Source organism: Daucus carota, chromosome 4, assembly GCF_001625215.2.
Source record: "Daucus carota subsp. sativus chromosome 4, DH1 v3.0, whole genome shotgun sequence".
Taxonomy (NCBI): Eukaryota; Viridiplantae; Streptophyta; class Magnoliopsida; order Apiales; family Apiaceae; genus Daucus; species Daucus carota.
The window spans coordinates 46,139,399-46,157,031 of NC_030384.2; the positions used below are offsets into that span (position 1 = coordinate 46,139,399).

Here is a 17,633-nt window from a genome sequence, read left to right on the forward strand (position 1 = left end):
TGTTTAATTAACGCGTTTGACTGGCTGCTATGCACTGGCATTTCGTCCACATTTTTTATTTTGTTTTGTTTACTTTCGCAGTTTTATTGACAAAAATATATTACTCTCCGGGTTCTAATAATTTCTTCTGCTTTTTTTGGATCATTTGTTTTTCAAATTTATCAAATATAATAAAATTTTATAATAAAAAATTAGATAACAGTTTCACTTTTTATTTTATTTTCTATTATTTTATATATATTTTTTACATTTATTAAAACTCAAAAGTCATATTCGTTATACAAAACTTATTTACGATTGCTATTCCATGATCGTTTGAAAATTCAATATACATATTTCTAATCTAAAATATAGTTTTAAATTTTTTTAAAATTAGAAAATTTCTAATTTAAATTTTTATTCAAAAAATAAATTATAAAATTATATCTTATATACACCTTAAACTCAGTGAAAACAAACATCGAAGAAATGAGGAAACAGATGAGTGAAACAGAAAGAATACTATTTTTTTTAATATTTTGAGAAACACCTTTTTAATGTATTTTTTAAGTAATAAGTTTGTATCGTGCACCTGAGACCAGGGCTAGCAGTTTCTGATTACACGTCAAATTCATATCACTTAAAGTTATAAGAAATTTAAATTATAACAAAACCAGTTTTAGAAGAGAAAAACTAAAAGTTTCACATACTTCGACTTTGATGTTCCACTAGGGCAACTACGAGAAAGATGTGATATCGGCCGCCCATTTAACTAAAAAGTAATATGATCTGCCAAACACGGGTAAATTTCTGTTATTATAAGAAGCACACTATGAAACCAAGACATTCCCAGCTTCCTTTCTCGCGTCTCCGACCTTATCACCTGTTATTTAGACGTTTAGAACACGGCAATATGTCATGTACTTATGTTACATATTAACAAAACTTTCATGCCCTACTAACTTAATCTTCACGTCTAAATGGTCAATTTTGAGAGTATTTCCGAAATGGCATTTTAGCAGTGATGTCCATATCAAACTACAATTCAACAAACTTAATAGTAGAGAACTATTTCCCAGTGGGCACAATACTGGTGACGCTAAATGCAGAAAATAAACTCATAAAAACCAAGTACAACCAAAATAATGCCCGGTAATTTCCGAGTACATGCACTAATAAAAGGACAGAGGCTAATATGGTCATGGTCTGCCTATTTCACTCAACTTTATCGATGTATTTGTTAGTCTATGCCACTACTGACTTTTCCCTTGTATCAAACCTCTCGTCTTGACCAAAGACCTAGTATTCACTTCACTTCTAAAACATCTATCAATTTAAAATCAAACAAATAGTTCGATTCACATTAACTCTTTCATCCAATGTGGTATCAGAGTTTGCCATACCAAAACTTGGGATATCCACTGCGTGGTAATGCTGATTACTGGTTCCAAAATTTAATGGGACTCAACATAAGTCTGACAGAATGCCACAGGTTAATCCAGTTTGTGCTTGCGAATGCACCGAATGAAGGCTGATATTACCACATAAAATAGCCCCGCAAGAAGCAGCAGCAGTACTGCAAAATTGTCCAAGAAACAATAAGCAAACAGAGAATGACATTAGCATGCAATCTGCAAATGTGCTATGTATAGGAACTCTTTAAACTTCAAACTTATTTATTAACCATGAAGTTATAAACAATAACAGGAGGCCCTTTTTAAGGTAAAAAAGAAGAAAAAAGTACAATAAGTGTGATGGAGCCTGAATAGATTATTTCTTTAGCATTTCACATATTTTTGGTAAAGCAGGTGATTCTAGAGTAAATAAGTTGACCCAAATATTCAGAATTTGACTCTACAAGGGAAGCTTGTATACAAATGCCATAGCTATCATACCTTAAATATGTGATTAAGAGAGACGCATTAATACTAACTAGTATACAAATGTTTTCTAAACATATAAAGCTCAACTTCTCTTTCTATATAGTAATTATGAGGACATCAATTGACACTCAGAATTGCATGGACTTGTCGCGAACCTGAGGCGACTATAAAGGTCATAGAGATCACAAAGTTTGACGTCAGAACTTCAACCAATAAATATTTCCTAAATTTTAGACTTAGACGACGTACCAGCTAAAGTGCAAAAGAATAGGATGGCTAAACGATATCTGATAATCCGTGGTAGAGTAACTTCGAGAGAGCAGTGTCTCCTGTGCTCTCCTGCTTTCATGCTATATTCGGAACCTTTGTGTCTGGCTTGGAGGTCGGATAATGATACATTGACGCTATGAACAGGCATTCCCCTGGCATCCCTCACTTCGAGTTTTATACTCACCGGGACAGCATCCCAATTTACATCTACAACCCCAAAGTTTGGTTGTCCTATCATATAAACAAAACTTACATATTTAAAATCCAAACAACATTTCCTGAGTACTAAAATTTTATATAGAAAAACAAGGGTACCATATGTGCATGATTTGTATCTGCAACTTTTGTTCTTGACTCGCATTGTAGTAGGTGTCAGCCATGCAACAAATCTCACAAATGACTGAAAAGGTGATGGGATCACCTTCTCTACAGCTTGGGTAAGCCCACTTGAGGTTACATCATACAGGGGATATCCGATACCACAGTCATATCGAGTGATCTCTCCAAAATGAACATCACCACTTATAAAGAAGACTCCATCCCTCTATACAAGTAAGACTTTACTTTAATATTTTAAGCAATTGATAATTTAGATGTCTAGAAAGATAGATAATCGGAAAAATGATAGTGAAGTTTCAGTCTATAGAGCACATTTATGAATAGACAGTGAAATAAGCAATCGAGAATGAGAGTATTACCTTACTGTCTGATATTAACTTAAAGAGTCGCTTCCTCTCCTTTGGAAATCTTCCCCATGACTCCAAATGGAATAGAGGGCCGGTTGTTGCTGAAATATTTGATACAACCTGAATTGTGGGAAACAATTGTGCAGTTAGGCAAAACACATCTGCAAGTTTGGGTTATTCTACCTTTTATCCCAAATATACTCCGTACAACGGAATACCATATTTTGCAATATAGCGGTGTCCCAAACAAGTCAATTTATTTTGCATAATCAATCTATTGTTAAGAAAAACATAATTTCTGTGCCATACGCCCATATTTACAGTTACTTTCGCTCTTGGCTCTTGCCTGCCATTCACCCATGTGCACCACCAGTTGAAAAAAGAGTTGCATTCAAATTTAGGTCATGAACTTGATAGTTCTTAGCACTCTGCACCGCCTTATCTAATTGCTAATAGAGAACAGAAATATGTGCGAAATTTAGGGTTTTTAGTATGGCTAGTGTTAATGACAGGGTGAGCAACATAAAACAAAACAGTTTGAGCGGATATGTAAAATTATAATTAAGAATCCTTCATTATCTATCTTCATTTAGAACTATTGAAGTAACAACTCCAGTACACAGCTGTGCATCCATATCCACCTCAGCAATTCATCCACCTCAGCATATTAGTAGTGGCTAGTAGTAAGAGTTAGTTACAGATTACAGCTGTAGTTGTTAGGATTATATTTTTGTATATAAAGACAGTTGAGTCTAGTTTCTTGTAGCTTAAGATTTACAATACACATTTTACATTCTGCTCTGTTTTCTCTCTCTAGAAATGAATGAAACCTCCATTGTTACTTTCTCGAGCTTACTTTACTGTACTTAGTTTATGCTAGTCTGCTACATATACTGGGAACATAACTGAGATTTATCATGGTATCAGAGCCATCTACACGATTAACGGCTGATTTCTGCTTGTTTGCATCTTAATTTCTTCCGCTTTGCTTGTGAGATTTGCGATCTGTTCTTCGTCTCATCGATTGCTTGTGAGATCGCTGTTTCAGGTGTAAAATCTCTAATCTCTTGAGTTTTTCTACTCGTCTGCATTTCTTTTCTCAGTTTTGTGCCCTAATTCTGTGAATTCATGGCTAATTCTGGTAATAATTCCGCTCCATGGAGTCGTCTTGTTACTAATAACTCTGATCCTTCTAGTATATACTATATTCATCCTTCTGATGCACATACCTCTCAATTAGTTACTGTCAAATTTAACGGTACTGGATATGCTACTTGGAAACGATCTATGCTTCTTAGTTTGTCTGGTAAAAACAAGCTTCCTTTTATTGATGGATCTGCAATTAAGCCTACTAATCCTGATGAGTTGAGAGTTTGGGAGAGGTGTAATGATCTTGTGTGCTCGTGGCTTTTGTGTAATCTTGATGAAACTATCTCTACCAGTGTCTTGTATTTTAAGACTGCTAGAGAGATTTGGATCGATCTTGAGGAGAGGTTTGGTTGTCCTTCTCTGACACAAACATACTCTGTTGAACAACAGTTGGCTGATCTTACTCAAGGCACTAAGTCAGTTTCTAGTTTTTTTACTGAGATCAAGAGTCTATGGGAAGCCTTGAATGATGCTAGTCCTCCAGCGGCTTGTATTTGCAACAAATGCACATGTAATGTCAATCAGCGAATTCTTCAAAAAGAAAAGGATCATCGTTTGCTTCAGTTTATGATGAAACTGAGTGATAAGTTTGCTACGGTTCGTGGTGCTATTCTGATGCAACAGCCAGTGCCTAGCATTTCTAGTGTTTTTCGGATGTTTGTGCAGGAAGAAAGGCATCAAGATTTGTCCAATACCAATTCTCAATCTGAATCTTTGGCATTTGTGGCTGATTCTCACAGAAATTCCACTAATACTGCTGCCAGAACAAGCTCATTTCCTAAGAAGAATTTTTCTTCTTCTGCTGTTGGAAATAATTCCAAGAAGTCAAACAACTACTTTTGTTCCCATTGCCAAATGGCAGGGCACAGTATAGAACGATGTTTTAAGATTCATGGATATCCTAAGGGCTTCAAGGACAACAGAAAAGTGGCTGCAGTAGCACAATTTGGAGAATCTGCTTCTACTCCTGCTAGCAACACATTCAGCACAGAACAATATCAACAGCTTTTGGATCTTCTCAACAAACAACATGTGTCTGACCAGCCATCAACAACTCATCATGCTATGTTGGCTGGTAAGATATGTCTAGCTTCAGACAACATTCATAATTCTTCTTGGGTGATAGATAGTGGTGCTAGTGACCATATTTGTTCTAATCTTGGCCTCTTCACTTCTTATAAATCAGTTTCTGGCAATTCTGATTTTATTGTCATATCAGATGGGACAAAAGTACTCATTCTTCATACTGGCACTGTTCAAGTGCTCGACTTAACCTTGCACAATGTGTTGCACATTCCAATGTTCAAGTACAATCTTATTTCTGTTCAGAAACTCTGTACAGATTTAAATTGTTCCATGATTTTTAATGGTACTGATTGTTTACTACAGAACCATTTGAAGAAAGAGAGTCCAGTTCATCTTGGTAGGATGCATGGAGGATTATACACTACTTCTTCTGCTTTGCACAGCACACCATCAGCATTACTTGGTGCAAAGGAAGATTTGAGTACGTGGCATTTGCGTCTTGGTCATGCTCCTTTTGATAGACTAAAGAAAATAACAGCATTGTCTCATTTACAGAACAATTCTGCTGATCTTATATGTCAAGTTTGTCCATTGGCTAAACAAACTAGATTGAGTTTTACTGGTAGTTCTATCAAAACCACTGCTGCGTTTCAATTACTTCATATTGATGTGTGGGGACCGTACAAAGTTCGTTCTCATAATGGTTACAATCAGTTTTTAACCATTGTAGATGATTTTACCCGTTTTACATGGGTACATATGTTGAAATCGAGAACAGAATGTGTGCAGATTATGTCTGATTTTTTAGCTTATGTTCATACTCAGTTTAAAGGCACAGTGTTAAGAATTCGATCTGATAATGCCCCAGAACTGTGTCAAGGAGCAATGAGGGTGTTTCTCCTCTCAAAAGGTATTTGTCAAGAAACGTCTTGTAGTCATACTCCACAACAGAACGGTGTTGTGGAGCGCAAGCACCGTCATTTACTTGAGACTGCTAGATCATTGCAGTTTCAGTCGAAACTTCCTGCTAAGTTCTGGAATGAGTGCGTTTTATGTGCCACTTATTTGATAAACAGGCTTCCATTGCAGAGCATTAACAATGATACCCCTTATCACAGGCTCACTGGTATGATTCCTTCTTATGAACTTTTTAAGACCTTTGGTTGCTTGTGTTTTGCTTCTACTATTGCTACGGATAGAAGTAAATTTGATCCACGTTCAGTTGCTTGTGCTTTCATTGGTTACTCAAATTCTCAGAAAGGCTACAAATTATTAAGTCTCCAGTCCAATTATATTTTTGTTTCTCGGGATGTTATTTTCCATGAGAAACATTTTCCTTATCATTCCATTAAAAAATGTGATGGTTTTCCTAGTCATATATATCTTCCTGCTGTAACCACACTGCCCCATATTGATCATACTTTTCCATCAGTTACCACTGTTCCATTAGCAGATAATTTTGAGTATGATGAACATGATTCTTCATGTTTACATGATTCTAATTCTGAGAATAATTCTAGAGATTCATCTGTCTCTGAGAATAATTCTGAGAATGTTCATGATTTGAGCCTAAACACTACTGTTCCAGAACCTATTCGAAAATCTACTCGAATTTCTAAGCCTCCATCTTACTTGTCCTCATATAAGTGTAATACTGCTGCTAAGAATTCAGATGATCAACATTGGTGTAATATTGTCACCTTATCAACTTCTGATCAACTCACTCCCAAGTGTTCTATTGTTGAACCTAAAACATATAAAGAGGCTGCTACTAGTCCCATTTGGATTGCAGCAATGCAAAAAGAATTGGATGCTTTACATGCCAACCATACGTGGGATCTTGTCCAGTTACCACCTAATAAGAAAGCCATAGGATCAAGATGGGTGTTTAAGGTGAAACTAAAATCAGATGGGAGTCTGGAGCGTTGTAAGGCTCGATTAGTAGCCAAAGGCTACAATCAAAAGCTAGGTGTCGATTATGAGGATACTTTTTCACCTGTTATCAAGATGAGCACAGTGAGAATTTTACTGTCAGTTGCAGCTTCAAAGAACTGGAAACTTCATCAACTGGACGTTAATAATGCGTTTTTGCATGGAACATTGAAACAAGAAGTGTATATGTGTGTTCCAGAAGGTTTGCCTAACCCAAATAATCTGGTATGCTTACTTCGTAAGTCAATATATGGCTTAAAACAGGCCTCTCGTGAATGGCATGGAAAGTTAGTTGAGGAATTATTGTGTCAAGGCTTTCAACAGTCAAAAAATGATTACAGTTTGTTTATTAGAAGACACAATGGGAAAGTCTGTATAGCTGCTGTATATGTTGATGATGTAGTTCTTACTGGAGATGATGTTGATGCGGTCACCAGTCTAAAATCACATCTTGACAGCAGATTTGGTATCAAGGATTTGGGTGAACTACATTACTTCTTAGGAATTCAAGTTACACATACTGCAGATGGCATTATTCTCAACCAACAGAAATTTGCAAAGGAGATCATTGCAGAGGCTGGTATTGATTGCACTCGAACCACTTGTACCCCATTACCAGTTCATTTGAAATTGTCTCATAGTGATGGGACATTGATTAATAATCCTGAAAGTTACAGGTCATTGGTTGGAAAGTTGAATTACTTAACTAATTCAAGGCCTGATTTGTCATATACTGTGCAAACTTTAAGCCAGTATATGCATGCTCCAAGAAATACACATCTAGCTGCACTTCACCATACCATTCGATATCTGGCTGGTACTATTCATCAAGGAATTTTGTTAAAAGCAACAGACAAACTGACGTTACAGGCTTTTTCAGATGCAGATTGGGCATCTTGTCTTGATTCCCGACGTTCTGTGACCGGCTATATCCTATTGTTAGGTCAATCTCCTGTCACCTGGAAGTCAAAGAAGCAACATACAATTTCAAAATCTTCTGCAGAAGCTGAATATCGAGCGATGGCTTCAGCAGCTGCAGAGGTCACATGGGTGGTCCGTTTACTTGAAGAGTTAGGAGTGCATGATCTTCAACCTGTTACTTTACATTGTGATAACCAATCTGCATTACACATTGCTAAGAATCCAGTGTTTCACGAGCGTACAAAACACATAGAACTAGACTGTCATTTTACTCGAGACAAGGTTCTGGAAGGACTTTTGCAGCTCACTTATCTACCTACTAAGTCACAACTTGCTGATATTCTTACCAAGGTTGCACCTTCTGCTCAATTTAATTCTCTGCTTGACAAGTTAGGAATGGTTTCCCATCCCAACTTGAGGGGGGATATTGAAGTAACAACTCCAGTACACAGCTGTGCATCCATATCCACCTCAGCAATTCATCCACCTCAGCATATTAGTAGTGGCTAGTAGTAAGAGTTAGTTACAGATTACAGCTGTAGTTGTTAGGATTATATTTTTGTATATAAAGACAGTTGAGTCTAGTTTCTTGTAGCTTAAGATTTACAATACACATTTTACATTCTGCTCTGTTTTCTCTCTCTAGAAATGAATGAAACCTCCATTGTTACTTTCTCGAGCTTACTTTACTGTACTTAGTTTATGCTAGTCTGCTACATATACTGGGAACATAACTGAGATTTATCAAGAACAAACCTTTCCATTGTTTTAATTTTTATATTTCAGTCACAGTACAAATATCATTACACGTATTTATACAGGATAGCAGCAACAAAATATAATGAAGTTTTTGCAAATAATATTATAAATTATTTGCAAATACAAATATAAACTTTTCATACCTGAACAGAAGAGCCAATAATAGTTATAGCAGACGCAGGCCCACTTAACTCCTTCTCCAACCATGACCATTGTGAAGCTCCTAGAATACTTCCATCACTACGCAACGGATCTCTGTGGTATCTGGTATCTAGAAGTATAACCTGAAGCAGTTGATCTCACGATTAGAAACAAGTAGAAGAATTTGCCATACTAGAACCCTGAACTGTGCGCGTTATAGTTAATAGACAAGGAGCGTATTTCCCACAGAGCATATAGATAATAATAGCCAACAGCGAAGTTCTAAACAGTAAACACTGCATTGCTACCTTAATTTTTTTGCCCAAGGGGCCAAATGTATATGATGTGTAAACACCAGCTTGTTTGCGCCTACAACAAATTTCAGTTTATCAGTACTAGCACTTCTATAAAGAAATGGACAGACTAAAAATTTCAAGCAAAGAAGCACAACATAATTGTTTCCTGAACTCTTTACATACTCGCCCTCCAAATTATACATCTTGTTTAATAAAGTCAATTAACTCGATGAATTTTTACGAAAACAATATTTGTTACTAAAAAAAGAGGTACCAGTAAGACAGACTATTTACAGAGATGGTTCGCAACATAAGTAATTGAATCACAATGATGAATGCAACCCACCGTGGACTGTCTTGAGGTTCATCCAAGAAATCGAGTAGAAGTCTTTGATTTGTGATCTTCTCACTAAATTCTTTCCCTGCATCATTCAACCCGTAATCATGGTCATCCCATGTGCCAATGACCTATAAACATCATATGTCACCAAGTCAGACTATATTTTGTTTTTCCATTCATAGACAATCAGCACCTTCATTTCATAAACACTCATTCCCTCTCGACGATGGCTAGTTGAACAATTCAATTTATAGAAGTACTAGATTACAAACAGAAAGAGATGGAAAAAATGTGATAGTAAAAAGTAGAAAAGTAAATAAAGTATCGTATACAGTTGGCATACAGATTCAAGCATAGTCGTCTCATATGAGTATCTCATAATACAAACCAATATTTACCTTTCACCTATTTGGACTTTCCCGAACCACATATATTTAGTACAAAACTATCAGCTAGTAGTCTTAGATAAGTTAAATCATATGAAGCAATCCGAAATTCTTATAAATTAGTTATGAAATCCTAACCAAAACCTGATGAGCGTGGTTGAGCACATTTTATTACACATAATTAGTTGTAAAATCCTTCCCTGAAACCCGATGAGTGCAGTTAAGCAGATCAAACTTACACATAATTACTCCATCAATACTACATAACATTTAAACCGAAACAAACTAAACAAAAGAGAGGGGCACACCTTAGCAGTCTGCCTGAGACGAGAATAACCGGGACCATTCTTCGCCTTACTGTACTTATCCCGCATTTCCTGCTCCGAGACGGGATAAAACCGGGGCACATTTTTCCAGGGTCCAATAGTCCTTTCTTTCCCAAAAACCCTAAAAGGCCTCTTATTATCTCCATATATATTATCACCCAACCATATGAACACTTGAGGATCATACTCATTTATTGCATCCCATATTGGCTGGGCTTATTACACATGTAATAACAAACATTGTCTTAGTAACAGATTAACAAACATGTGTATGGGCACAAGTAGCAGCTGAATTGACGGGAGTGACTTACCTGAGGAGAGCTTTGGTCGGCGCATGATCCGAAGGCGATACGAGAAATGACAGGATCTTCGTTTGAAGCTGTTATGCGAGCGGAAATTGTCAGAGCTCCGACCGCTACGACCACCGCTAACCACCGCAGAAACGGCGGCGTTTTTGTGTTCATCGGAGGCAAGGCGGTTTATTTTTTTGATCACTCAAAACCCCAAAGTCCCAACTAACTGAAATATACCGGGGGTAAAAGGTCATCGGCTCATCGCAATTAGCAATCAGCGATCAAACACGATAAAGCATTGTTCAAATATTAAAAATTAAAAAAAATATATGTATTTTACGAGATTATTAATATTTATTATTGATATATCGGAGGTATGAGTGCATGTGTGCCAATTTAGCTTGATTTAGGAAGATATTTTGTAAATATTTTTATTTGATTTCTATTCTGAAAAAGAAAAACAATTCAATAATAACAAAAATTTATACATGTAATTAAAATTGAATAAATGTCACTATTAGATCATTTCTTTTTTAAAAGACAACCAAATGATTTTTTAAATAAACATATACAGGTTATAATATAACAACTGTTGTTTTGAACAATCAATCACAAATTTTTTCTGCAAGACCTTTTCGGTATCTATGCTCAAAAATTAGGAGACCCAAAAAAATGTTTAAGATATCTTCCAGAATTCAGACTGTTTAGCTTTTTCTTCCTTTAAAAATATGTTTGTTTTGAAAATTATTTTTAAATTATAAAATAAATACATTTTAAAGTTTAAACGTCCCCGACAATTTAGGTAAAGATGAAAAGAGACCAGGCATTGATAAAAGTAAGAGGGAGTTGGGCAAGTGGCATAAGTAGCTGGGAATTTATATGCCGGAGGTGAGTAGATTTGAGATATGGATGAGAATTTATTCGATATTAAAGCGGTATGTATATGTTGTTCTTCAGACAGTGTGCCACAGAATATCAATTGTTATGGGGCAAACAGCTTTTTTTTAAGAGCATGTTGCAGTCAGATGATTAGGAATTTAGGAGATAATATCACGATAACAGCATCTTTGACGAACGTTGATTATTACGAATAAAAAGTATCGAAAATATGTAAAAATTTACATTCCAATCACGCATTTCTTTGGTTTAAAAATTTAGAAAATCTTATAATTGTCGACTCGAATTACAGATTCTTCCAATCATCTAGGACACGCCTCGGGCTGCCCGTAGAACATTACATAAGGCAGAAGCTGATTAAGTTGCTCAAATAAAGGTGGTGTTTGGCAGCACATAAATAAGTCGACTTCTGCGTTTATAAATTATAAGCACTTATTTGTACCGTTTGTGTAAAAAGTCAGGAAGCACTTAAAAGAAGTTAGGATTACTAGCTTTTGTTTCAGGACTTCTACTTATTTCCCAAACAGTTTAATCACTTATAAGTCTTAACTTGCTTCTGACTTCTACTCCACTTTTTTATTTTAAGCAAAAAACACTTATTTTAAACCCACCCAAACGGCCCCAAAAGACGTAGGCCTCATTCATAATAGGTGAATGAGAAGGTTACGGTTTTGTTTAAAAATTTATCATGTTAAAGCACGTTTGATAGTTTTCTATTTGAATTGGACGACCTAAAAACTTACTGGACAACAATTAACCTACTGGACGACAGATGCTAACTTTTTCCTCTCAATCATCCAGATGAACTAAGCTATTCATTAAAAATTCCAACAATCATATTATATTATATTTTAAAATTATTTTAAAAAAATAAAATACATAATAGTACCAATTATTTAATAAAATAATATATTTAATAGTAATTTATGCTATAAACTAGTCATCCATATTATAAATTAGGAAAAAAGACAAACAAGAGTATTCATTCTCATCCAGATTAATCAATCATTCAGAAATTCAACTCATTCAGATGAAACGGTCTAAATTTAACAAATGACCCCGTATTATTAATCTGCAAAGAGGGCAAGAAAGATTTATTTGAGAATTGAGACAATCATAAAGCCGTCCATGGAGATAAGGGCGGGAAAAAAATGAAAATCGATACGCAGAAGCATATTTCTAATTTTAAAGATAAACGATAAAGTAAATTCCTTTTATGCCTCCACCATTTCTTTATGCAACTTTACATAAGTTTTTTTTTTTTTTTTATGGAAACCTTTACATAAGTTAAAACACGGCATTATGAATACAAATTTTCCCTTGTTGTTATTCTGTTGATATGATTTTTTATTTGATATATACATAATTCTTTTATTCTTCAATATAATAAGAAGTCTTTCCATATTAAAATTTATCTGTTAAAATTTAGTTATATATTTCCAGAACCTTTTTCACAAAAAATTAAACCCGTATTTCCTTTACAGGAAAAACCCCAAGTGTCCATCTTCATCCTGATTTAACAAGTCTCAACTCTCAAAAGGTCCTTATCAAGATTGGTGGGACGGCTGCTTGTTTTCTGCTATACATCGTTCGGGCTGAAACTATCTACGCAACGTGTAATCTTGAATATTCTAGAAAATTCAATCTTGTGAGCAATGTTCCAGAAATCGCTAGGCGTCCCAGGGCGGTCGGGGTACCTTCTAGCGATTAATCGGGAAATCGGGGATTAATCGGAAAGATTAATCGGAGCATTAATCGGACATATATTATTTTTAAATTATTATAATTAAACATAATTTAATGATTTTATCTACTTTTCACTACTAGCCGGTAAACAATATAATATCATATATTGAAATTAAATACTTGATACATGTAATACAAAATCATTGATTAAACAAATATATACCAACCACTATCTTATAAATAATGTAAGAAATATTAAATAAAATTAATCATTTTACTTGTTTTATAGGATATTAAGTTAAGTACAAGTAAATACTTAATTTTTTATAATAAAATCATAATTTTCGATTTTATTTATTAAAAATCTTTTTTTTTTGTTATTGGCCGCCTGGACCGCCTAGGCGGTATGTGGACCGCCTAGGACCGATTTTTGTAAAAAAACGCCTAATTCACCGCCTAGCACCGAATCGGGGCGTTTCGGGGCCGCCTAGCGCCTAGGCACCGCCTAGGCGGCCGCCTAGACCGATTTTTAGAACACTGCTTGTGAGTACTTATATCAAAGTATCTAACAGTTGGAATCCGGAAGAGTGAAGGGCGAAGTCGTCCAAAAATATAACTATTTATTGAGACAAGATCTGAAAATCGTCCGATTAATCTTGAATCGATCAAAAATTAGAGTTTTATTTCTAAAAACTTTAATTATCACTTTTATTCTATATTAAATAATTTTAATTTTATCCGGAATCAAACACAATTCTTTTTATCCGGAATCTAACACAATTCCGACGCAAACGACATGTTACCTTTTACCCTGAAACTGACATCATTATTTCCACAGATACCGGTAGTACAGTTCATACAACATCCTAGATGATAAAACATAAATAACCTCAAAGACCATATAAATCCATAGAATAATCAGTACTCTCCTTACGTTTCATTGTTACCGAAACCTCCACCTCTGGTAGAATCTTCCAGGAAAAGGACATGGTTAGCCGTGTTCACCAATCACGCCAGTAATTCATGTCACTGGTAAAGATCGGAGACAATAAACATAAACGTGACCAACATGCACATGCACCTTACTCAATACTAGTAACTCTTATACCGCGATCATGTAACTTATGCCATGTCTTGTCAAATAATCACCCTTATACGCGGGATATTAATAGACCACGACATTTTAATAAGCACAACGATATGTTTCACATGCTATCGTATATTCTGGTCAATATTGTACCATACTTTTATCGAGAAAAGAAACATGATTCTACGCGCTCGTATATATGGTGAAGCAAGAAGACTGTTAATTGTTGAAACAATGTAGCATAATATTCTGGTAAAAACAATCGAGTTAAATATATTGTAATGTATTTACAACCAACGAATGAATGAAAAAATCGATAGCCTGTAATGTAGGCCGTTGGATGAGAGTCAGAGCTCAAATTAGACGGCCAAGATGAAGTCTCGACCACGACGTTCAATGCATCATAACCCTAAACTCGTCAAAGTTGAGAACTCCATCACCATTAAGGTCAAACTTACGAATCATAGCCTTGCAGTTGTCCACCGAAGTAGACTGCCCGAGTCGACTCAGCATCCTCTTCAAACTCTTCGCCGTAATGCTACTCGTCCCCTCCGCCGCGTACAACCCAAACGCCTCCCTCAACTCCTCCTCCTCCGTCCCACAACTCCCTTCCAGAAGCTTCGAGAAGTCCTCCAACCCTAGCATCCCATCGCCGTCCGTATCCGCCGACTCCACCGCCAGCTCCGCCTCCGCCTGACTCATCTCTCGGCCACCCACCGCCGTCATGCATGTCCGCAGCTCCGCCGCCGTTATCTTCCCATCCTCGTCCTCGTCAAAGTAATTAAACACACGTTGGACCAGCTCCTCATCATATAATTTCGATGACGTGGAACTATTAATCACACGATCGGGACTCGCCGATGATTTAATCGATGATGACGAGGCACTGCTGTTTCTTGGCGATTGTCTCGGCGACAATTTTTGACATAATCGTTTAAAAGCCGAAGTAGACGACTGTTTCGCTAACTTACTCTTAGGAGAAGACGGTGATGAAGACGTTGGTGAAGAAATTGTATTCGACGACATGAATATAAATCTTTCCGGTACAATTATATCGAACTTTGAAAAATAGACAAAATAGATTTGTGTTGGATGTGTTAAGAATAGATGGCGGGAGTTTAAGTATATATAGGGTTGGTGTGTGTTGGGTGTGTGTTGGGAAAGGGTAAGAAGAAAATCGTGCGGGGTTAATTGCGCGTACCAGAAACAACTTTGTCTCTACGTAGCAGCTTCTAGGAAACAGAGATGGGGATATGTGTTTGCAGTTGTAGATTCTTTTTCTAGCGTCTTCGGTTTGTTATGTTGTGCCATGATGTTAGCATTATGTTACTTCCTTGTTAATTCATTCCTTTTTTTTATTTAGGTCGACTTTCAGTTATTTCTTGTCTTTATTCTGAGAATTAAGCTCCTTCGGCTCTCTTGTTTATTTTATTTAAGATTTAAATTTTGGCCCGTTTTTCTAAAAACAATTTCCTCCGCTATATATAGAACTATATTGCTTCAAGTATTTTATTTAAAAATTAAATGATGAATTGAACTATAAATCTTTCCTTGTTTTATTATATTCTCTATAATAATAAAGTGAATAAAATTCTACATTGTTTATTTAATTTTATTGTTTTTATAAACTTTTAAAATAGTTATGACTTAGGGCAAAGTGATCCAAAAATCCAAATTTGGGGCAGATTACCCCAAATTCTCCAAATTTGGATCAGTGAATAACCACTGTTCACTGATCCAAATTTGGATCACCTACTTTATTATAAAATAATGATTTTGTTATTTCTATATCTTTTGTTTATCGGACTTAAAATTAATTTGTGATTATTAATATTTAATTAATAATAGTTTATAATTAATAATTAATAAAATTAATGTTTTAGTAAAAACTTAGAATAATAGGAAAGCAAATTTCATTGAAATTAAAAAAAATAGTACATAAAATGCATGAAATAAAATTACAATACCGGGAAATGACTTGAAAACAGTACAATAAATATAAATTTTGATTCATTTGAACAGATTATTTCTGTTTCCTCCGAGATGATCAAAACATTGTCCGTAGCTATTCATATCATTTTGAGAATCTTGAGCTTCATTTCCTTGATTTTGAGATACTTTGATCGATGTTAAAAAAATAATTAAATTAATTAATTAAATATAATATAAGTAGTTAATAATGATTAAAAATTAAATTTAAGATTATATAGTTTAATGTAAAATTTATGTAATATAATATACAAAAAGTAATTTGGATCAGAATTTGGATCACGCTGGACTTCAGTTGGTGATCCAAATTTGGATTTTTGGATCACAACTGCTGAAGATGGCCTTAGAGAATTGTTCAACTAAAATAATTTATAATGATAAATAGAATTTAGTTATGTATTTAGACTAAATGTGTTGTTATATATGTTAATTAGAATATATAATTAAAAAAATTAAACAATTAAACAAATAAGTATAACTTCTCGTGGATAATAAATTAAGAGGATACTATTCTCAAATCGTACATAATTAAGCATGAATTCTTTGAATCCAAAATTTCTTAGTAATCCATAAAAGAAGGTATAAATTATTGAGATTGTCATTGAGTATTATTTATTTGTATATTCGTATTTGTATTTTCAGATTATGCTAAGTTATTTAAGATATTTTGAAACAAATTTTAAAATATATTACATTATTTAACTGTATCTGGAACTAAATTTCATCAAATATATAACCACATATTTGGATATGAATTCGGCTAAAAAAATTTGAATCTGATAAAATTAAATAAATTAGCACATAAATTTAGGTTGATATTCAAATACGGTCCAGTGATCCATCGCTACCATGTCACAATTCATCTATTCTAAATAATAATGTGATGTCATATGACTCATTGCTAATAATTGTAATAATAGCTATTATAATAATTATTTTAAATCTTTTACAAATAAGAGCAGGGCTTTAAATTTTCTCAAATTAATTTAGAAGTTTATTTATAAAATTGCTTGATTAGTTTGTGAGTTTCTAAAGTCAGAAAGATGTTTATCTGAATGAGTCACCCCTATTTAACTTGAAATGCTGGGTGCAGCCGACAATTGATGATTTTTACTTCTTGTCATGAATTTAAAATAATCAGACCAATTGTTCTGATGATTTGGCAGTATAATCTCGTGATTTAAAGCATAATCCTGATGCAATAAACAATTACTTAAACAGCGTACGGTAACCGGCCAACCGTTTTTCACGGTTGAATTAATTAATATCGTATATGCAACGAGTTCATAATGCGGGTCAAACAACTTGAACCTACCCCGGAGATGTAGCGTTGAAACTGTATGATTTGCATGTAAATTTCCAACTAAAATGCCCTGAGTAGTCACTAATTAGTTGCAAACAAATTACGGGACCAGGTGAATTGCTTTTGGGTCTCGACTCTCGAGTCTCTCGACTTGTATATTAGTCGGGGTTTCTGCTTTTACTTTTTGCCTAGGCCAAGACTTTAGAGCATTGTTTTGTCAATTTCGCAAGTTGCAGGAGAAGTTCGATCTTTTCCAGTATGGCTAATGAGTTACGGTTGCGAAT

General features: G+C 34.8%; 2 protein-coding genes across 2 annotated transcripts; both read right to left on the reverse strand.

Annotated features, from left to right (window-relative positions):
- Positions 1–1,073: 1,073 nt before the first annotated feature.
- LOC108218492 (uncharacterized) lies at positions 1,074–10,711 on the reverse strand. The gene is made up of 9 exons (XM_017391453.2): positions 10,406–10,711; positions 10,077–10,304; positions 9,389–9,510; positions 9,055–9,115; positions 8,749–8,889; positions 2,831–2,938; positions 2,448–2,676; positions 2,112–2,363; positions 1,074–1,555 (listed from the first exon to the last, which is right to left on the reverse strand). Exons 1-9 carry the CDS (start codon positions 10,556–10,558, stop codon positions 1,473–1,475), a joined length of 1,377 nt encoding a protein of 458 aa, XP_017246942.1. The 5' UTR covers positions 10,559–10,711; the 3' UTR covers positions 1,074–1,472.
- A 3,593-nt stretch (positions 10,712–14,304) lies between these two features.
- LOC108216479 (putative calcium-binding protein CML19) lies at positions 14,305–15,199 on the reverse strand. Its single transcript, XM_017389246.2, has one exon. It carries the CDS (start codon positions 15,081–15,083, stop codon positions 14,451–14,453), a length of 633 nt encoding a protein of 210 aa, XP_017244735.1. The 5' UTR covers positions 15,084–15,199; the 3' UTR covers positions 14,305–14,450.
- Between the last annotated feature and the right edge of the window lie 2,434 nt (positions 15,200–17,633).